At 43.1% G+C, this 22,755-nt stretch overlaps 1 protein-coding gene across 1 annotated transcript in view; it reads right to left on the bottom strand.

The window, feature by feature from the left end:
- The window catches only part of LOC106568078 (unconventional myosin-XVIIIa), a 111,262-nt gene that overhangs the window by 35,715 nt on the left and 52,792 nt on the right, over nucleotides 1-22,755 (bottom strand). Inside the window, exons 14-21 of the mRNA XM_014138085.2 lie at nucleotides 21,091-21,177; nucleotides 14,484-14,622; nucleotides 11,870-12,029; nucleotides 11,601-11,787; nucleotides 10,793-11,000; nucleotides 10,526-10,635; nucleotides 5,433-5,498; nucleotides 3,730-3,858 (exon numbers count right to left, since the gene is read on the bottom strand). Coding sequence (XP_013993560.1) covers nucleotides 3,730-3,858; nucleotides 5,433-5,498; nucleotides 10,526-10,635; nucleotides 10,793-11,000; nucleotides 11,601-11,787; nucleotides 11,870-12,029; nucleotides 14,484-14,622; nucleotides 21,091-21,177 — 1,086 coding nt within the window. The remainder of the gene's footprint in view (nucleotides 1-3,729; nucleotides 3,859-5,432; nucleotides 5,499-10,525; nucleotides 10,636-10,792; nucleotides 11,001-11,600; nucleotides 11,788-11,869; nucleotides 12,030-14,483; nucleotides 14,623-21,090; nucleotides 21,178-22,755) is intronic.

Raw genomic sequence — 22,755 nt, 5'->3', positions numbered from 1 at the left:
CTGAACAGTTGATGTTGATGTGTCTGTTACTTGGAGTCTGAAGCATTTATTTGGGCTGCAATCTGAGGTGCAGTTAACTCTAATGAACTTATCCTCTGCAGCAGAGGTAACTCTGGGTCTTCCTTTCCTGTGGCGGTCCTCATGAGAGACAGTTTCATCATAGTGCTTGGTGGTTTTTGCGACTGCACTTGAAGACACTTTCAAATTTCTTGAAATTTTCGGGATTGACTGACCTTCATGTCTTAAAGTAATGATGGACTGTCATTTGTCTTTGCTTATTTGAGCTGTTCTTGCAATAATATGGACTTGATCTTTTACCAAATAGGGCTATCTTCTGTATATCACCCCTACCTTGTCACAACACAACTGTTTTGCTGGAACATATTAAGAAGAAAAGAAATTCCACAAATTAACTTTTAACAAGGCACACCTGTTAATTGAAATGCATTCCAGGTGACTACCTCATGAAGCTGGTTGAGAGAATGCCAAGAGTGTGCAAAGTTGTCATCAAGGCAAAGGGTGGCTACTTTGAAGAATCTCAAATATAAAATATATTTTGATTTGTTTAAAGGTTTTTGGTTACTACATGATTCCAAATGTGTTATTTCATAGTTTTGATGTCTTCAGCATTATTCTACAATGTAGAAAATAGTAAAAATAAAGAAAAACCCTGGAATGAGTAGGTCTGTCCAAACTTTTGACTGGTACTGTATATTGAATAGTGCAATTTCTGATCTTGAGAAACCCTAGACCTATTAGCCTCCATGTTATTGACATACAGATTTTATGGAATCCCATATTGTTTTGCAGCATCGACTAACCAACCAGGCCTCGTCAGTCAGCCTTCTCTGGAGGGTTGCTATAACAGAGCATGTCCCAAGGCTGGAAGCTCTTTTGATTAATTAAATCAATACATCTTGGCAGCCGATAACAAGTGTTTACACGATTTCCATGCGGCTTGTGCCGGAGCATCTCTAGTAGTGGCAGACTATGGTAAAACACAATTAGAGAAACACAATATTCTCAGCATTCCCCACCGAAGGCAGCTTCTATGGCCAATTAGGATTTGTCATACCATGAAAGCCGAAACACAATGCTACATTCAGCAAATCTGAGACAGACACATTCAACAGGACTCATTTGTGATGTTTAGACCATAATGAACAAGGCAAACAGAAGATTAGGCCACTTGCAAGACGAGAATAAACAAAAGGCTATTCATATTGACAGGGTCTGTCTGTCTCTACTGTACGTCAGGCTGGAGAGAGGATGTGAATCCTGGGCCAAGATTCAGACAATCATCTAGGGCTAGATGTTATTTGCAGGGTAATAACTTTGGTTTGCTGAGTCTTTCTCCTTGCCCGAGGTGTGGGTGTGCCTGTGCGTGAGTGTGTGTGTGGTGTGCATGCATGCGTGCGCTGTGCGTGTGAAGACTGAGCGCTACTTGACTGCGTAGGAGAAGCACCAGCACACGCCACCTGCTTCCACTCAGCACCGTGCTCCCGGACTTAAAACAAGAGCTTAATTAAGAAGCCCATCGGCTGCTCTGTTCAATTCCCCCCGGCTCCCAGAGGTATACGTCAGGAAAGAAAACACAGCGGAGCATGGGGCTGTGTGCGTTTCAAAAGAAAACATCCTGTTTTCCATATGCCCCCTCCACTACGAGGGAGAGGGGAGAAAGAGAGAGGCATACACGTTCAAAGAGAAACTGTTGCTTCTCAAACGGATGATATGTACTGTATTTGTAATGAAGTCACGCTGGGACGACTTCAAAAAGCTCTGAAAGCCATGATTAATCAATCAACAAGTTACAAGACATTCTATGGCATAAACCACCATGTTTCTAAGTATATTTTCCAGCCTGACTTTTCTGTTTGAACTACAACCATATGGATTCAGACGTGTGTGACTTGAGAAGTTGTGCTCATCTCCGTTGCTATAGAACACGTTCCTAACATCCTCAGTGTGTTTCATCTAACCATGGCACATATGTTAAGAACGGATACGTCATACAGTGAAAGTGGAATCATGGAAGCCTAATCAAATTTCATGAACGGGGAAGATGGAGTGAAAGCACTAATGGGTTTTACTATACAATCATTATTATAAGACAGGCCTCTGGATAGAGACACACTTAGTTAATCTTCCTGCTGGAGAGGGAGGGAGAAGGGAGGGAGGGTGAGAGAACTCGACACAGTAATATACCACTTCACCGCATTCCTCCAATTACACTGGTCCAGGGCTGGTGCATTTTGAATAACTACTTTTTTACCTACTGCATATATTTGCCATTCAGGTGATTTTCAGGGCAGACAGAGAAATGCACATGGCCTGGTCTATCATCATTATCACACTGACTAGAGGTTTCCAATGAAAACCTAATTGTTTTATAGGTAAGCTAGGTCTATGACTTTATTATGTAACAGACAAACTGTACATTATCTAAAAAAGTAATCGAACATTCAAATTGGGTCAAAAACCTGATATTTCCAGTGAACAGCAGGGTTGGCTCAATTTGAATTGAAGGCAGTCAAGTCAGGAAGTGATTTAAAATTCTGAAAATGTGAACTTTTTACATAAATAGCTTCTACTTTTCAATTTGAGAAGTCATTGACAATAAATGCCCTTTTGTTTTTGAATGGTCATTTTAGTTAACTTCCTGAATAGACAGCCTTCAATTCGCATTGAGCCCAAACCTGGTGAACAATGAACCACTAAACCAAGAATTACTCAAACAAATAACTCTTTAGACTTCCATTTGTCCATTGGAATAGAAATAACTGTTGATACACTGAAATGAAGCAACCACTCTTAGCCAGATGAAATCAGAACCTTAGCCCTCATTCATAATTGAGTACTATATCTCACCACACAAAAACCTGAACTTTAGTTCAGAGACAAAGATTTTACAAGAAAAAATAAATTGAATCTTATCTTTCTATTGAGAAAACAGAGAAGGCAATCCAAAAAAAAGTAGTCTAGCAGTCTTAATGGATTTAGTAATGCTACAGTTAGCCTTCACACAGTTCTGCAGTGCGGATTTCCTGCCCTTTCCAAACGATTAAATAGCGCTCCTCCCCCTCAGCAGGCCTCAGCCTCTGAAATACATAAGAGAAAAGCATTGGGTTTTTCCCGGGTTCCTACTTCCACCACATTCCCATTACTCAAAAGCTGCTTATGTTGTAGACATTTTTTTATCATCACAACTCTTTAATAGATGCAGTGATAACAAAAATGGCTAAAGCAATAAACAAATTCCCCTGGACCTACTTCGGAAGATATTGCAGCGTATGTCCGTTTCTCAGAAAGCTTAAAGCCATATTAGATTAGTTAGAGAGTTAAATAGTCACATGTTCAGGGTTGCAGATTTAATTACTGGGTACAGTGATATTTTTTAGCTCCGACCTCCAGCAATGCAGGACAAAGTGAAATAAAAAAACTAAAATAGGCAACCACATCTCTCAACAGACCACAATCACATTCAACTTTTTTTCTCCGTCTCAAAATTATTTTTTTATGTAAATCATGGAAAATAAATCCTGGATTTCAAACTAGAAAATAGATTTTGATCATGTTGGACAGTCACAGTCATAGCCTTGACATACAAAGTACATCTCTGTCTCCTTCCCCGTTTATACCTTTAAATCCTGACTTTCTTCTCTGACAGGTACACTCCAAGAAGTAGCAGCTAACTGGATGACCGTGAAGCCATGGTGTAGTCATGCCTACCTCCCTCTTCTTGAAGGCCTGTCTGGCCAGGTATCCACTGCAGGCTGCTTGGAACAGGGTGATGTTGCGTCTGGTCTGCTCATCCCTCTGCTCCTCCAGTTTAGCCAAGGTCCCCGATCTGAAGAACAACTGGGGACGAAAGTACACACTTTTTAGTTCATCATCAAACAAAAGGGATATAGTCATGTTTGTTCAATTTCGCAGCGGATTCCAATCAACGATTTTGGCACATAATTGACCTCAAGAAAGTATCCGCCTTTTTAGCACCTACTGTACAAATAGATGATATTAACTGGAAAGCTGATAATCCATCCCTTGTAGTCTAAAGAAAAGGAGAGAAGGCAATCTATTGGGTGAGGAAGTCGTTATCTCTGACAGTGTTAGCATTGTGTCCCTATTGGCTAGGTCAGAGGTGAAACAGATTTAAAGGTACATCACATGCTCCTGTCATTCACACACACAGAAAGACATAATCATGCCAGTGCTGTGTGAAGCAGTGTGAAGGCTGGTGGCAGTCATTCAGCTCCTTAAGGCGAAGGATAGACATTGATGGGAGTGCCGTCTCTATCCAAGGCCTCCATAGCCAGGCTCCAGTGCTTTATTAATGACCAAACCTCCCTGGCATACATGAAAGAACCAGGAGGTGGAACTGACCCAAACAATTAATAAAGTAAGGTGACCAGATTTTGGAAATTAAAATTAGGGGACATTTGTTTTTAGCTGTGGACATGGAACTATATTTAACTATCAATTTCCGCTTTAGATATAGTATCTAGCCCGATATGGAGAAGAGGGGTACATACTGTACAATGTCATGAAATTGGCTTTAAAATCAAACTGATGTTTCTCTTTTGCCCTCTTAGAAACCTTCTCCACAGAGGGTGCTGGAAAGAATTAAGTGTCAGCCGTACTTTGTCCATCCTGTAACCGCCGTCTGGGTTCTATTATGATCAGAATGGATACATCAAATGTGACTCCATCTCGTTAGCCATGTGACTTCCTGTTGTGACAGTGTTTACCACAGTGAGAGTTGCGTGGGCCAGTGTCATGAGAAGATTTGGTGCTGCTGTTAATTGGCATTCTGCTGGGACTACTGCTGTTGCTAGGACGCCGTTGGAATGCTTTGTGAAGCACCATCTTGGTGTTAATCTACTCCGCAGCCCAGATAAATTTCAAACCCCGAAGGCAACTGCAGCGGTCTACAAAATAATGACCATCTCTCCCATGTTGTAATATGGTCCATTAAAATTACTAGCATCTGGGAGCTTTGGAGCCATTGTTTCTCCCACTGTTGTTTCTCCTGATTTTCTTGTTGGCTTTGGGCCACTTCTGAGCTGATGGGATTAAACAAGTCCATCAACTGCCAGAAACTACTCCATAATGAAATGAATACAAAGGAGACATGATTGTGCGTCTCCCAGTGAGGCTGGAAGGCAGGCATGGCTCTCACATCCATCCTCCACAGTAAAGAGACTTCCAGGGCAGCCAACACTTGCCAGACAGTTCACCCAGTGACAAACACCTTCCTCAAGGAGAAACACCTGGAAGGAGGAATCTATAGCTACAAATGAAGGGAATCTACTGTATGCAACACCAGTTTGAGTTTCTATAACCCCTAGCACACAATATAATAATATGAACAGAGGTAATTTTACAAGTGACTCATTCAAGGTGTGAGGTTTTACTGTGGTAGTGGTACTGACCCTGCTCAGTCCCATGTGATAGCTGTTCTTCTCCAGGTCCAGGGACTCCAGCAGCTCCTCCACAGCCTGGAAACACAAACAGATCAGTCACTGCCCTTCTACCCCCGGATTATCCCTCTACAGCAGTCCCGCGGAGTTGACGACTAACACAGAGGATCCCAACAACCACTGCTCTTACCAGACAGATTGACAGAATCCTGAACTATATTCCTTTCACATTCTCCCCTCACACCTCTGCCCCCAATCCCCAGCCTCTCCTCTCCAGAGAGGAGAGGGTGTGCAGGGAGAGCAGCAAATGAAAACTGACCAGACAGCTCATCCTTCAGAATCCACCTGCTCCAGGCTCATTCCTCCAGGCCCCGTGGTGGTCTTGGCCCCATAGCAGTCTTCTAGATTACACTGTGAGAGGGGCTGCAGCCCAGAGCACTGGGGGTCTTTTGTCTGATGCCATTTCCACAGAAACCCCGTTCCGAGAAGCTGACGCAGGGGAAATCTGCTTCTCTCTGTTTTTACCCACTTCGCTCACGCTCTCCCATATGTTTTATTCCCCACCGTTTCACTTCAGCCGGTCTCCTCTTGCAGGGGATCGATACACAATTGAACATCATTGATAGATAACCTCAAAGAAAAACACTCATTAGCAATCCTCCCTTCACAGGTTGGATTACACTGAAACACTTTAAAAGGACCAGTACAGTCAATGGACCAGTACAGTAATGTTCCTTTGTTTTATATACATGTACACACTATGAGTGTAATAATACTGTGAAAATGAAAATGCCCTTTTAGTGTAAGAGTTGTTTGAACAAACCGCCTGAAATTTCAACCTGTTTTACTGGGATGGAGTTTTGGCCTGCCTGGTGACATCACCAATTAGTTAATAGACCAATAAGAAAAAGGGTTCCAAACCTCTCTAATAACAGCTAGTTTCCCCCTCTCCACTCAGACCAATCCCAGACAGTCCTAGCAAAATTCTTTGAGAAATTGCTCTTTCCTAAGAAGACATTTTTGTAAATGTTTTACCATTTTAATTGTTACCCAGAAATGTGATATTGAGATAAAAATAGCTACATTGGACCTTTAACCATTAGACCCTCTCACCAGTCACATCTCACATAAACAAATGCAATTTCCGACAAGATAGAACTGCCAAAGGGGGCAGAGTTGCAATGTAGTGTAGAGATAGTATGACAGAACTCTGCAGGCTATCCAGGTCTGTGCCCAAACAATTCGAGCTTCTACTTTTAAAAATCCACCTTTCCAGAAACAAGTCTCTCACCATTGCCGCTCGTTATAGACCCCTTTCAGCCCCCAGCTGTGCCCTGGACACCATATGTAAATTGATTACCCCCCATCTATTTTCAGAGTTCGTATTGTTAGGTGACCTAAACTGGGACATGCTTAACACCCCAGCCATCCTACAATCTAAGCTAGATGCCCTCAATCTCACCCAAATTATCAAGGAACCCACCGGGTACAACCTTAAATCCGTAACCATGGGCACCCTCTTAGATATCATCCTGACCAACTTGCCCTCTAAATACACCTCTGCTGTCTTCAACCAGGATCTCAGCGATCACTGCCTCATTGCCTCAGCGACCACCCCTCATCACTGTCAAACGCTCCCTAAAACACTTCAGCGAGCAGGCCTTTCTAATCGACCTGGCCCAGGTATCCTGGAAGGATATTGACTTCATTCCATCAGTAGAGGATGCCTGGTTATTCTTTAAAAGTGCCTTCCTCACCATCTTATATAAGCATGCCCCATTCAAAAAAATGGAGAACTAAGAACAGATATAGCCCTTGGTTCACTCCAGACTTGAGTGCCCTTGACCAGCACAAAAACATCCTGTGGCGTTCTGCATTAGCATCAAATTGCATCCTGTAGCACTAATTCCAAAAAGTTTTGGGACACTAAAGTCCATGGAGAATAAGAGCACCTCCTCCCAGCTGCCCACTGCGCTGAGGCTAGGAAACACTGTCACCACCGATAATCCCACGATAATTGAGAATTTCAATAAGCATTTTTCTATGGCTGGCCATGCTTTCCACCTGGCTACCCCTACCCCGGCCAACATCTCAGCACCCCCTACAGCAACTTGCCCAACCCCCCCCCCCCTTCTCCCAAATCCAGACAGCTGATGTTCTGAAAGAGCTGCAAAATCTGGATCCCTACAAATCATCTGGGCTAGAAAATCTGGACCCTCTCTTTCTATATTTATCAGCCAAAATTGTTGAAACCCGTATTACTAGCCTGTTCAACCTCTTTCGTATCGTCTGAGATCCTCAAAGATTGGAAAGCTGCCGTGGTCATCCCCCTCCTCAAAGGGGGAGACACTCTAGACCCAAACTGTTATAGACCTATATCCATCCTGCCCTGCTTTTCTAAAATCTTCGAAAGCCAAGTTAATAAACAGATCACCGACCATTTCGAATACCACCGTACCTTCTCCACTATGCTATCTGGTTTCCGAGCTGATCATGGGTGCACCTCAGCCACGCTCAAGGTCCGAAATTATATCATAACCGCCATCGATAAAAGACAGTGCTGTGCAGCCGTATTCATCGACCTGGCCAAGGCTTTCAACTCTGTCAATCACCGCATTCTTATCGGCAGACTCAATAGCCTTGGCTTCTCAAATGACTGCCTCGCCTGGTTACATTACATTTTACATTTAAGTCATTTAGCAGACGCTCTTATCCAGAGCGACTTACAAAATGGTGCATTCACCTTATGATATCCAGTGGAACAACCACTTTACAATAGTGCATCTAAATCTTTTAAGGGGGGGGTTAGAAGGATTACTTTATCCTATCCTAGGTATTCCTTAAAGAGGTGGGGTTTCAGGTGTCTCCGGAAGGTGGTGATTGACTCCGCTGTCCTGGCGTCGTGAGGGAGCTTGTTCCACCATTGGGGTGCCAGAGCAGCGAACAGTTTTGACTGGGCTGAGCGGGAACTGTGCTTCCTCAGAGGTAGGGGGGCCAGCAGGCCAGTGATGGATGAACGCAGTGCCCTTGTTTGGGTGTAGGGCCTGATCAGAGCCTGAAGGTATGGAGGTGCCGTTCCCTTCACAGCTTCACTGGTTCACCAACTACTTCTCAGACAGAGTTCAGTGTGTCAAATCGGAGGGCCTGTTGTCCGGACCTCTGGCAGTCTCTAAGGGGGTGCCACAGTGTTACATTTTCGGGCTGACTCTTTTCTCTATATATGTCAATGATGTCGCTCTTGCTGCTGGTGATTCTCTGATCCACCTCCACCTTCTTTGGACACTGTGCTAACAAACCTCCAAATGAGCTTTAATGCCATACAACACTCCTTCCGTGGCCTCCAACTGCTTTTAAATGCTCGTAAAACTAAGTGCATGCTCTTCAACCGATTGCTGCCCGCACCCTCCCGCCCGACTAGCATCAATACTCTGGACGGTTTTGACTAAGAATATGTGGACAACTATAAATACCTAGGTGTCTGGTTAGACTGTAAACTCTCCTTCCAGACTCACATTAAGCATCTCCAATCCAAAATTAAATCTAGAATCAGCTTCCTATTTCGCAATAAAGCCTCCTTCACTCATGCCGCCAAACATACCCTCGGAAAACTGACTATCCTACCGATCCTTGACTTTGGCGATGTCATTTACAAAATAGTCTCCAACTCTACTCAGTAAACTAGATTTAGTCTATCACAGTGCCATCCGTTTTGTCACCAAAGCACCATATACTACCCACCACTGCGACCTGTATGCTCTCGTTGGCTGGCCCTCACTACATATTTGTCGCCAAACCCACTGGATCCAGGTCATCTATAAAAGTCTTTGCTAGGTAAAGGCCCGCCTTATCTCAGCTCACTGGTCACCATAGCAACACCTACCCGTAGTACGCGCTCCAGCAAGTATATTTCACTGGTCATCCCCAAAGCCAACACTTCCTTTGGCCGCCTTTCCTTCCCATTCTCTGCTGCCAATGACTGGAACGAATTGCAAAAATCGCTGAAGCTGGAGTCTTACATCTCCCTCTCTAACTTTAAGCATCAACTTTCAGAGCTGATCACTGTACCTGTACACAGCCAATCTGTAAATAGCACACCCAACTACCTCATCCCCATACTGTTACTTATCCTCTTGCTCTTTTGCACCCCAGTATCTCTACTTGCACATCATCATCTGCACATCTATCACTCCAGTGTTAATGTTAAATTGTAATTATTTCGCCTCTATGGCCCATTTATTGCCTAACCTCCGTACTCTTCTACATTTGAACACAATGTATATAGATTATTCTATTGTGTTATTGACTGCATTTGTTTATGTGTAACTCTGTGTTGTTGTTTTTGTCGCACTGCTTTGTTTTATCTTGGCCAGGTCGCAGTTGTAAATGAGAACTTGTCTTCAACTGGCCTACCTGGTTAAATAAAAGTGAAATAAAATAAAATAAAAAGTGGGGAGCTCCCTTCCTAAGCATATCATTAGGGCAAAACAATATATTTCACCAAGTTGATAAGTGCAAGTCTTGGGTATTTTTTTCAGCCCTAAACTCTAGTGCAATTAGAAGACCTTTGCTTCCTGTCTCTGCTCGTCATTGATTAAACTTGGTAGGGAGTGGGCTGCAGCTGGGGATAAGTTGATTAGGTCATCACAATGGCCCTGATTAATAGAGGTTTATTCCTCTGTCAGTGGGCTACTGACAGCCAGGCAGGAGATGGTCTATTCAGCTCAAATCAAATGTTACTTGTCACATGCGCCGAACACAACAGGTGCCAGCACGTCGAACCTTACAGTGAAATGCTTACTTACGAGCCCTTAACCAACAATGCAGTTTTTGGAAAAATACTTTAAAAAAATTATAAATAAAGTAACAAATAATTAAAGAGCAGCAGTAAAATAACAATAGCGAGGCTATATACAGGGGATAAATGGTACAGAGTCAATGTGTGGGGGCACCGGTTAGTCGAGGTAATATATACATGTGGGTAGAGTTATTAAAGTGAGTTAATCATAGATAATAATAGCTCATTAATATAACAATGCAGACCTCCGTTGTTGGCCTGAATCATATTATTTTCTCCAAACACGCACACACAGAAAAATTAGACTCACCTTCTTCTCATCCTTCACTATGTAGTTGCGGCCAAGATTCTTGGTCAGGTGTGGTGCCAGCACGTCGAAGCGGCGGCAGAATTCGGAGAAGACCATGTGATCAGGGTATCCTGTATAGACAATGACATCGGGGTAAAGTTATAAAGCTACAATTTTTTGTACATAAATATTTATTTTAAACACTGCTCTGTGAAGAAAAGCAGTGTTCATCGTTTGGTTTGAGAGACCCTTCCAGACCTTCCTAGTCTAACAACCACAGCCTCTTACCTTGTCGGTAGATTCTGAGAGCATCAAGCAGCTTGGAGCCGCGGAGCTGAGACCGGAGCAGGGCCACATCCAGCTGCATCAGGCCAGAGTCTCCACTCTCCCCCTGGGCCTCCAACTCCCCTTTGCCCGCCCGCAGGGCATCAGCATTGGGCAGCAGGCAGTGGATAAAGTGAACCCTGGACCTCCGCACAGTGTCCAGCAGAGCGTCCTACAGGAGATAGGGGAGTTAGCTGGGACTGAAATGGTAACAATGAATGCTATGAGAGGGGGCAAGGCCTTAGCATGCATCGAGAGAGTAGCCGGCCTAATCAGAGACCAAACCTTTAAATCATAAGCAAAGGCTCCATACACTGGCTCTCACTAATGGATATAATAGCACATTTCACACATTAAGCAATCTTATGAAATAATCCGCCTGGGTTTGAATAAATGGTATAGTTAAGGAAAGTACTCTCAGGAGCAGGAAATGTAATGCCTAGGCCCTACACGGGGGTGGCTCCTAGCGCCTACCCTTTAAAGCTGTAATAATATGGTAAAAACACAGGAAGATGGATGATCCCCCAAGCGCTATGCGGACACCTCTCCCGGGGGTAGGGGATATATTAGGCAGTGCTAATTAAATGACTCCTATTACTGAATCAGCCCGTGTGTTGGATTCAAACGAGAGGCCCTGTGGCCCAACACAACTTAGCTGGATATGCTCAGAGTGTTACAGGAACAGAAGTGTAAATATGATTTTTTGGGAAGCCCTCTTGCTTTCCTTCTTTCCACCAGACCTGCCCTCTGCAGACGGCTTGCAGCCTCTCACCACTTGTAGTTTGATCTGGATGCAGAGGGACTTCTTCTTGACGGCCGCCACTCCAGTGGTGAAAGTCTTCCTCATGCTGGTGGCGCGCCGCAAGGCCAGCTGGGAAACACCCTCCAGGCCCGCGATGGAGCCTGACAGGGTGGTGGCCCCGCCTCCTCGGCTCATAAACAGACCACTGATGTTCTTCCTGGAAAGGAGAGACAAGCAGATCAGGTCACACATGTCTGTTGCAAGCATTGCCAATCAAGCTAAAACATTGTGGGTCTTACTTGTGGGAGTCCTGCAGGAGACTCCCTGCGTTGGTAGAGGCAGGGTTCTGTTTGGCATGGCTCAGCCAACCACGGGCGTCATACTCCACCCAGTCTGTCCCATGACTGTGACCCAACAGAAAGTGATGCGGCTTCCCACTCTTCAGCAGCAAGGTGTGACCTGACAGGTAGAGAGGGAAAACGAATTGATAACAGTTATGTATTTCAACTAATGTTTGCATTGTGTGGCAATGAACAAAGTGCATTCGGAAAGTATTCAGACCCCTTGACTTTTCCCACATTTTGCTACATTACAGCCTTATTCTAAAATAGATTATTTTTATCCTCAATAATACTCCATAATGACAAAGCGAAAATTGGTTTTTAGAAATGTTTGCCAACAAAAAACAGATCTTATTTACAAGTACCTTATTTACAAGTATTCAGAACCTTTGCCGAAGAGACTCAAAATTGAGCTCGGGTGCATCCCGTTTCCATTGATCATCCTTGTAATGTTTCTACAACTTGATTGGAGTCCACCTGTGGTGAATTCATATGATTGAACATGATTTGGAAAGGACAACACCTGTCTATATAAGGTCCCACAGTTGACAGTGCATGTAAGAGCAAAAACTAAGTCACGAGGTCGAAGGAATTGTCAGTAGAGCTCTGAGACAGGATTGTGTCGAGGCACAGATCTAGGGAAGGGTAGGAAAACATTTCTGCAACATTGAAGGTCCCCAAGAACACAGTGGCCGCCATCATTCTTAAATGGAAGAAGTTTGGAAGCACCAAGAATCTTACTAAAGCTGTCCGCCCGGCCAAACTGAGCAATCGGGAGAAGGGTTTTGGTCAGGGAGGTGTGCCTCTGTAGAGATGGGAGAAGCTTCCAGAAAGACAACCTTCTTTGCAGCACTCCACCAATCAGGCCTTTACAGTAGAGTGGCCAGACGGAAGCCACTCCTCAGTAAAATGCACAACAGCCCGCTTGGGATTTGTCAAAAGGCACCTAAAGGTGTCCCAGACCATGAGAAACAAGATTCTCTGGTTTGATGAAACCAAGATTGAACTCTTTGGCCTGAATGCCAAGCGTCACATCTGGAGGAAACCTGGCACCATCCCTACGGTGAAGCATGGTGGTGGCAGCATCATGCTGTTGGGATGTTTTTTAGAGGCAGGGACTGGGAGACTAGTCAGTATCGAGGGAAAGAGCAAAGAACTGAGAGATACTTCATGAAAAGCTACTCCAGAGCACTCAGGACCTCAGACTGGGGCAAAGGTTCACCTTCCAACAGGATAACGACCCTAAGCACACAGCCAAGACAATGCAGGAGTGGCTTCGGGACAAGTCTCGATGTCCTTGAGTGCCCAGCCAGAGCCCAGACTTGAACCCAATCGCACATCTCTGGAGAGACCTGAAAATAGCTGTGCAGCGATACTCCCCATCCAACCTCACAGAACTTGAGAGGATCTGCAAAGAATGGGAGAAACTCCACAAACACAGGTGTGCCAAGCTTGTAGCATCATAGCAAAACCTGTTTTTACTTTGTCATTATGGGGTATTGTGTTTAGATTGATGAGGGGAAAAAACGATTTAATCAATGTTAGAATAAGGCTGTAACATAACTCAATTTGGAAAAAGTCAAGGGGCCTGAATACTTTCCGAAAGTATATGAAGTATATGAAGAAGAAAAAACCTACAAATAAATTAATCATATCACCAGACAATATATTTCCTTTTAAGCACTTAATTTTTTATATACATTTTTTTTAAACAGTATTTTACCTCAACATAGTGTAAAATACACATATAAACAATATCCTAAATGTAGGATAATTTTGCTGATGGGCAATGAGGACTCTCGGGATCTTTCCCCCATGGCCCTTTCCTCCACGTGTTTCTATGGCAATTCCATTGTTTTGATATAGTGAAGCTAAAACGTTTAATTTCGCTCTATAGTTCAGTATATTGTATTTGAGATAAAATGTTCCATATGAGGCGACAGTATATAATGTCACCTTTTATTTGAGAGTATTTTCATACGTATCCGTTTTATCGTTTAGAAATGAAAGCACTTTATGGATCTTGTCCCCCCATTTGAAGATGTCATAAGTATTTGGACAAATGCACTTATGAGTATTGAAGTAGTCAAAAGTTCAGTTTTGGACCCATATTCCTAGCACACAATGACTACATCAGGCTTGTGACTCTAAAAACGTGTTAGATGCATTTGTTGTTTATTTTTCTGTTACGTTTCCGATTATGTTGTGGTTGCCAATAGAAATGAATGGTAAACAATGTAGTGTCATTTTGAAGTCACTTTATTATAAATAATAGAATACGTTTCTGAACACTTCAACATTCATGTGGATGCTACCATGATTAATGGTAATCATGAATGAATCATTAATAATGACTGATAAATATCATACCCCGCCAAAAAATGCTAGCATCCCTTGAGGTATGATCTTTGTGCCTCTAACTTTCTCGTGTGTGTGTGAGTGTGTGTGTGTGTGTGAGAGAGGGAGAGCGATAACAGATGTGACTGTTGTTGAGCTGTGCCTGAGTGATGAGCTACAGATTTGACACTGTGTGTGTGTGTGTGTGTGTGTGTGTGTGTGTGTGTGTGTTCACCTTTGCTCTCTCCCTCAGCAGGGCCATAGTAACTGAAGAGGCGTCCCAGCAGAGTATCCTCTGAACCCCCAGGCTGCAGAGCCTCCTCTTCCATCAGCCACAACAGGCCCCGAGCCTCATCAGTCCTCAGCGTCCGCACCTGGCACACACACACACACACAGGTCAGATATGCCTCTACCCAGTCCTTCGGATGGTTGTACAGTGCTTTCAGAAAGTATCCCTACTCCTTGACTTATTCTACATTTTGTTGTGTTACAGTCTGAATTCAAACCCATCTATACACAATACCCCATAATGAAAAAGTGAAAGGAAAAAAATTATCCTAAAAACAGGTTATTCACACCCCTGAGTCAATACATGTTAGGTGATTCTAAGGCAGCAAATACAGCTGTGAGTCTTTCTGGGTAAGTCTATATGGATTGTACAATATTTGCACATTATTCTTTAAAACAATTATTCAACGTCTGTCAAGTTGGTTGTTGATCATTGCTAGACAGCCATTTTCATGTCTTGCCATAGACTTTCAAGAAGATTTAAGTCAAAACTAACTAGGCCACTCAGGAACATTCAATGTCGTTGTGGTAAGCAACTCCAGTGTATATTTGGCCTTGTATTTTAGGTTATTGTCCTGCTGAAATGTGAATTTGTCTCTGTGTCTGTTGGAAAGCAGCCAGAACCAGGTTTTCCTCTAGGACTTTGCCTGTGCTTAGCTCTATTCTGTTTATTTTTTATCCCAAAAAACTCCCTAGTCCTTGCCGTTGACAAGCATACGTGATGCAGTCACCACCATGCTTGAAAATATGAAGAGTGGTACTCAGTGATGTGATGTGTTGGATTTGCCCCAAACATAATGCTTTGTATTCAGGACATAAAGTACATTTCTTTGCCACATTTTTTGCAGTTTTACTTTTGTGCATTATTGCAAACAGGATGCATGTTTTAGAATATTTCTATGCTGTACAGGATTCCTTCTTTTCACTCTGTCATTTAGATTAGTATTGTGGAGTAACTACAATGTTGTTGATCCATCCTCAGTTTTCTCCTATCACAGCCATAAAACTATTTTAAAGTCACCATTGGCCTCATGGTGAAATCCCTGAGTGGTTTCCTTCCTCTCCAGCAACTGAGTTAGGAAGGACACCTGTATCTTTGTAATGGCTGGGTGTATTGATACACCATCCAAAGTGTAATTAATAAACTTTACCATGCTCAAAAGGTATATTCATTGCCTGCTTTTTTTATCCATCTACCAATAGGTGCCCTTCTTTGTGAGGCATTGGAAAACCTCCCTGGTCTTTGTGGTTGAATCTGTGTTTGAAATTCACTGCTCGACTGAGGGCCCTTGCATATTATGTAGTTATTCCAAAAAAAAATTAAACACTATTATTGCACTCGTAGTGAGTCCATGCAACTTAAATCCTATTTTTACTCCTGAATTTATTTAGGCTTGCCATAACAAAGGGGTTGAATACTTATTGACTCAAACCATTTCAGCATTTCTTAAAACATAATTCCACTTTGACATTATGCTGTAACAACAAGGGGACAAAAGTCAAGGGGTGTGAATACTTTGAAGGCACTGTATATCAGTAGAAACACCAGTCTCAGCAAAATACACAGAAACAAGACTTACTGGGCCCTTAGCTTGCTTTTCAACCTATACATACCTGGCTCACTTTAGCAAAGACTCTCAGCCAGCTCAGTCATACTCACACTCCAAGGCCTGAGGTGAAGCCAGCACTCATAATATAACCCTCTACTTTGTAGCAATCATTCTATAAGCCTTTGGCAATGTTGGCAAATGTTTTTGTTACAAGGCTTTTCACCTGTAATAGCACAGCACCTTTCTCAACTCTCTCTGGACTATATTTCCACAACAATAAAAACGGTGTGATTGAGGCAACTGATCATTTTTACCACCAAAATATTTCACTGACAACACACTGAAACACTGGCCAAAATCTCTCTTGCATACTACTAAAACGACATACTGTGTACTAATCATGCTACATACTATTTCGAACACACTGTTTAGTCATGCAATAAGCAACAAATATCAACATGCTAGGCTGAGAATGCGTCATCTAATGAGCAATGGAGTTCATTCCAACCATTTGTTCATTTTGGTACAGCGCGTCACCTTATGTAATTATCATCTGTTGTCAAACACACGTGTCTCGAAAGACTATTCTCTTCCTCAAGAGCATGCATCGAATTCTACTAGACAAAAATACGAAATTAGTATGACATCCTGCCATTTAAAGCATGCTCAAATTTCCAAAACTATAAAAATTTTCGATTTTGGCATACCCAAAATGCCTACTATTTAGAATGCAGTATGAGTATTCAGAAACGTCCACTGCTTTCAGATTAAGGCTTTATTGAATAACAACCACAAAAATACAGTAGTTTTTCATAAAGCAATTGCAGTAGTTTGTTTTGTAAGGTCCAGACGGCAGAGAGAGACAGGTCATTAGACATGGCTCTCATTATGTCTAGTATCAGAGAAAGAGCTCAGAGAGCACTGGAGCATTCAGGAAGCCTGCACTCTACACAGGCCACTTCAGCAATTATCACTAGAATGCCAGCTATAATTGAGCTTTTTGGTATAACAGAACTCTAAACCGTTTCTCTCTTGAAATGGCTCTTTCTAAATTAAAGAATATACAGTGCAGTCGGAAAGTATACAGACCTCGTCTTTTCCCCCAAAAAATGTACGTTACAGCCTTATTCTAAAACTGATTAAATACATTTTCCTCCTCATCAATCTACACACAATACCCCATAATGACAAATAGTTTTTTTAGAAAGTTTGCAAATGTATTAAAAATAAATAACATTCAGACCCTTTGCTATGAGACTCAAAATTAAGCTCAGGTGCATCCTGTTTCCATTGATCATCCTTGTGATGTTTATAAAACTTGATTGAAGTCCACCTGTGCTAAATTCAATTGATCGGACATGATTTAGAAATGCACACAGCAGACTATATAAGGTCCCACAGTTGACAGTTGTCATGACGTTGGCCTGTGGGTAAGGTTTATGACCCCCCCATAAATACCTTTCCCCCTTCCCCTCTCTTACTGACCCTACTGAAGGACTGCTGTCCTGTTAAATATAGAGAGTCTGGGAACATCAAACAAATGGCGAAAGGTACCACATATTTTGTTAATAAAACCAGTTGGAAATATGCTTGGGAACGTAATGAGTATGTATGTCAGTTCGGTTGTCATCTGAGACATTATGACTGATGACAGGACGACATAAACTGTATCTGAGAAAGTATACACCCTCGAGTTATCAGAGTCACATGGAATTGTTATGCAATTGAAATGTTTGATATTAAAAATGTTTGTTAGGAGATGAAATGTAATTTTAGCTTCCGAATGAGAGATTTGGGTTTTCATAAGGAAAGGGCCCTGCTCGATCAGTAACCCAACCATGTGAAGAGACAGGGGTTATAAACGATGAAACACCTCCCTCCCCCTCTCCACTATATAATCCTTTGACGAAAAGATAACCAGGTAGTTCCAGTACGGGAGGGCTGCAGCCTCCACGTTAGAAGGAGACACACATATCAAGGACAGAACTATGCCAACCTCGGCGTGAGCTTTGATGGCGAATGGTATGAACTTTGAGCTTATTCACTACAGAAGTGATACTTCCTAGCCGTTGAGTTAGCAGCGGCCGCTGTAACGTGGGCTAGGAAAGGACGGACGACGGATCCAGTCTAACAGACGGACGAAGATACCACCACGTATCCAATTGACCACCAGAGACATTCTTCCGAGTAACAGGAAGATCTGTTGGCCAACCCGGCCGGCATCTACGACCAATCTACTGAAGCGCAGCTCAGAGTAAATATTTATTGCATTTTCCTTTTCCAAATGGGCGGTAATTTAGAATGCATAAGATAATGTATTTACGATAGCATAGCTGCTGTTTCTCTGTTCCTAAATCTTCCCGATCTTTCATTCAAGCCCAACCCCCTTTCCTTTGTGTAACCAGCCGTCATATCTGTTCCGTCTACCGGGACGTTTTCTGTATGACGACATTGTATTCTGTGTATTTGTAATTCTGTGTGATTAGTTAGGTATTTAGTAAATAAATAATTAACTCAATTTTGTATTGCTGATTCAACTTGTTAGCCAGGGTTCGTGAAGATAGCCTAGAACTTACAACTTTCATTATGAGACTGAAAATAAGACAAGGGTTAATATTGACTGCTATCGAGGTAAAAGATTACTAAGTATTTTAAGAGTTTATTCGGAAGATAACAGCTCTATAAACGTTCTTCCGTGGTGCCCCGACTTTCTAGTTAATTACATTTACATGATTAGCTTAATCAGGTAATATTAATTACAGAGAAATCATTTTATAAGTTAGCATGTCATATCACTTAATCCGGCATATCCAAAGACACGACACAGTGCACATCAGAACAAAAACCAAGCCATGAGGTCAAAGGAATTGTCCCTAGAGCTCTGAGACAAGATTGTTTCGAGGCACAGATCTGGGGAAGGGTACCAAAGAATGTCTGCTGCATTGAAGGTCCCCAAGAACACAGTGGCCTCCATCATTCTTAAATGGATGGAGTTTGAACGCCTAAGACTCTTCCTAGAGCTATTTTCCCAGCCAAACTGAGCAATTGGGGGAGAAGGGCCTTGGTCAGGGAGGTGACCAAAAACCTGATGGTAACTCTGACAGAGCTCCAGAGTTCCTCTGTGGAGATGGGAGAACCTTCCAGAAGGACAACCATCTCTGCAGCACTCCATCAAATCAGGCCTTTATGGTAGAGTGGCCAGACAGAAGCCAATTCTCAGTAAATGGCACATGACAGCCTGCTTGGAGTTTGCAAAAGGCACCTGAAGGACTCTCAGACCATGAGAAACATATACATATGTATACCCACTTGGCAGAGTGAACAAAATGCTTCTCAGTGTTTTTACACTATTCTCCCCTCTGATTTCTTTCAGCAGCAGTGGGAAAGTTAGCGTGTGGGGGGGGGTTTGAAGCTAATTCCCTGCAATTCTACTAAATTTGCCATGTCTTTTTCTGTATTCTTATGCTGAGTTACTCAAAAATAACAAAATCAAAAATGGGGGCCCCATGCCATGACATTTTGGGAATTTTAGATTCTCCCTGACTGTCTAGTTTAATTTGGTGGTTGTTAGTTCTCAAAGATGATCTTATGAATACATAGCTCCATTATCTTTTCTATATACCTGATCTTAGTCATTTAAGTTTACACTGAAAACAGTTTACCAACATATTTTGGGGGAGTGGTGGCAACGATGTGGCAACGACGGCCCGCCGCTGCTAAATTAATATAGGGGAAACTGACACTTAACATTAGGGGATGATAACTAGTATCTAGTATTGTTGAATTCTTTGAGCCTTTATATATAAAAATAATCCCTCGGTCAGATTGGACGTGCACACGCTCGCACGCAGCCACACACATACATAAAAAAAGCCTCTTCCTGGACCACTAAAAGCCTTCAGTGAACCCATGGGTACTGACTTTTTAATGTCAGGGGCCAACATTTGAAGAGTGTCAGTGTAAATTCAACTGTCAGCTTTCATCCTTGTGTCTCGACATCAACAGAGTGCTCTCTAATGGCGTGGGCGGTGCCATTCTTTTGCTTTTGTCAGCCTTTAAAAAGGTTTTGGCCTTTTACAGCCATCTGCTGTACACTGGTTCAGTGCTTTTGAAGACTGCTCCAGCAGGGCCAGGACCCCTTAAAACGCAGAGTACTCAACGCAACCAACCAGGAATTATTATAAAGCTAGCTCTGACACTGTCAACACCATATCATTTCTGTTTCCATGGCACACACTGGAGGAGAAGCAAAAAAATGTTTTTCTTCCACCAGAGTAAGTTTAGTTTTCTTTTGCTGAATGAAATATCTTCCTTCTCCTTCACCTTTCTTCCTGTTGGTTCCTCTACGCAGGCATTAATATATCATGCTCACTCTTCTAAGGTGAAAAATAAACGAAACAAACTGAAAATTCTAAAATTTGCAAAAATGTATCAAATAACTAGACTGACTCACTGTGAATCTCAAAGAAGTCATGAATGTAATTACAATATGCATAAAGGTGCACCGTGAACTATGTGGCAGTCAGAGAGGCAGGGTGCCATGATTACAGAGATCTGGCAATTGAAAGTGCCAAAAGATTCATAAGGGAGTTCATGGGAAATAATGTGTCACTGGACTGTGCCAATATCAAACAGAAATCCCATAGAAAGGTGATGAGAGAACTGCTGTACAGCATGAAGCTGCCATGGTCATAGAAAGCAAGACTTCATTTAAATTCTCCAACCAGGTAAACTCTTGTGTGAATATAGCTATTTAAAAATATTTTACCTTTATTTAACTAGGCAAATCAGTTAAAAACAAATTCTTATTTTACAATGACGGCCTACCCCGGCCAAACCCTCCTGTAACCTAGGAGACGCTGGGCCAGTTGTGCGCCGCCCTATGGGACTCCCGATCACGGCCGGTTGTGATACAGCCCAGGACTGAACCAGGGTCTGTAGTGACGCCTCTAGCACTGAGATGCAGTGCCTTAGACCGCTGCGTCACTAAGGAGTGTACTTACCAGGGCTTGACTTGGCGCTTGGTCTACTGCAGCTACAGACTGAGATGTGCTGGGCTCCATGTCATCTAATGCGAGCTCTATGTTTTCCTAAGTGGGGACAGAAGGGATGATTAGGAACCAATGACAGTAACATAGATCTGAAGGGCGCCAAGTTTTTAGTTGTCTACTTTAGGAATTAGTTTAGTATGTTACTCATTATCAGCTACAGTACACCACCTCAAGCTGAACCTCGGCAAGACGGAGCTGCTCTTCCTCCCGGGGAAGGACTGCCCTTTCCATGATCTCGCCATCGCGGTTGACAACTCCATTGTGTCCTCCTCCCAGAGTGCTAAGAGCCTTGGCGTGACCCTGGACAACACCCTGTCGTTCTCCGCTAACATCAAGGCGGTGACCCGATCCTGTAGGTTCATGCTATACAACATTCGCAGAGTACAACCCTGCCTTACACAGGAAGCGGCGCAGGTCCTAATCCAGGCACTTGTCATCTCCCGTCTGGATTACTGCAACTCGCTGTTGGCGGGGCTCCCTGCCTGTGCCATTAAACCCCTACAGCTCATCCAGAACGCCGCAGCCCGTCTGGTGTTCAACCTGCCCAAGTTCTCTCATGTCACCCCGCTCCTCCGCTCTCTCCACTGGCTTCCAGTTGAAGCTTGCATCTGCTACAAGACCATGGTGCTTGCCTACGGAGCTGTGAGGGGAACGGCACCTCCGTACCTTCAGGCTCTGATCAGGCCCTACACCCAAACAAGGGCACTGCGTTCATCCACCTCTGGCCTGCTGGCCCCCCTACCTCTGAGGAAGCACAGTTCCCGCTCAGCCCAGTCAAAACTGTTCGCTGCTCTGGCACCCCAATGGTGGAACAAGCTCCCTCACGACGCCAGGACAGCGGAGTCAATCACCACCTTCCGGAGACACCTGAAACCCCACCTCTTTAAGGAATACCTGGGATAGGATATAGTAATCGTTCCAACCACCCCCCCCCCCCCCAAAAAAAGATAGATGTACTATTGTAAGGTGGTTGTTCCACTGGATATCATAAGGTGAATGCACCAATTTGTAAGTCGCTCTGGATAAGAGCGTCTGCTAAATGACGTAAATGTAAAATGTAAATGTACATAACAATAGTAATACAATGTTATAAACTGCTCAAACTGTTGATAAATGGCAACAGACTATGAAAGTAAAACCATTGTGTTTTGTACAATGGGAGTGATTAAACATCAGTTAGGACAGAGTTGTCAGGGATAATTCAGCCCTATTATGACAGGTTTATAGACTAGCATTAGAGAGTAGATCTGCTCATAAACTGCTGATAAACGGCTACAGGCTATGAAAGTGAAACCATTGTGTTTTGTACAATGGGGGTGATTAGCCACACATCAGTTAGGACAGAGTTGTCAGGGATAATTCAGCCCTATTATGGCGGGTGTATATACTAGCATTAGAGAGTAGATCTGCTGTGTGAAGAGAAGAGGCAGTTAAAGAGAGGTGTTATTCTTCATCAGCCAGCGAGGCCCTGTAAGCAGCTCAACCCAGTTCATACAGCCAGTGATGAGTGAACTCGCTTTGGGCCCGGCAGGGGAGGAGAAATGGCAATCACATGGGCCATTATATGGGTTCACTGTGTGACTGACAGTATTGATGAAGGGGTGGAAACCATGAGAT

This window comes from Salmo salar, chromosome ssa13 (genome assembly GCF_905237065.1).
Source record: "Salmo salar chromosome ssa13, Ssal_v3.1, whole genome shotgun sequence".
NCBI classification, from domain to species: domain Eukaryota; kingdom Metazoa; phylum Chordata; class Actinopteri; order Salmoniformes; family Salmonidae; genus Salmo; species Salmo salar.
This window is presented reverse-complemented; position numbering and strand designations above follow the sequence as displayed.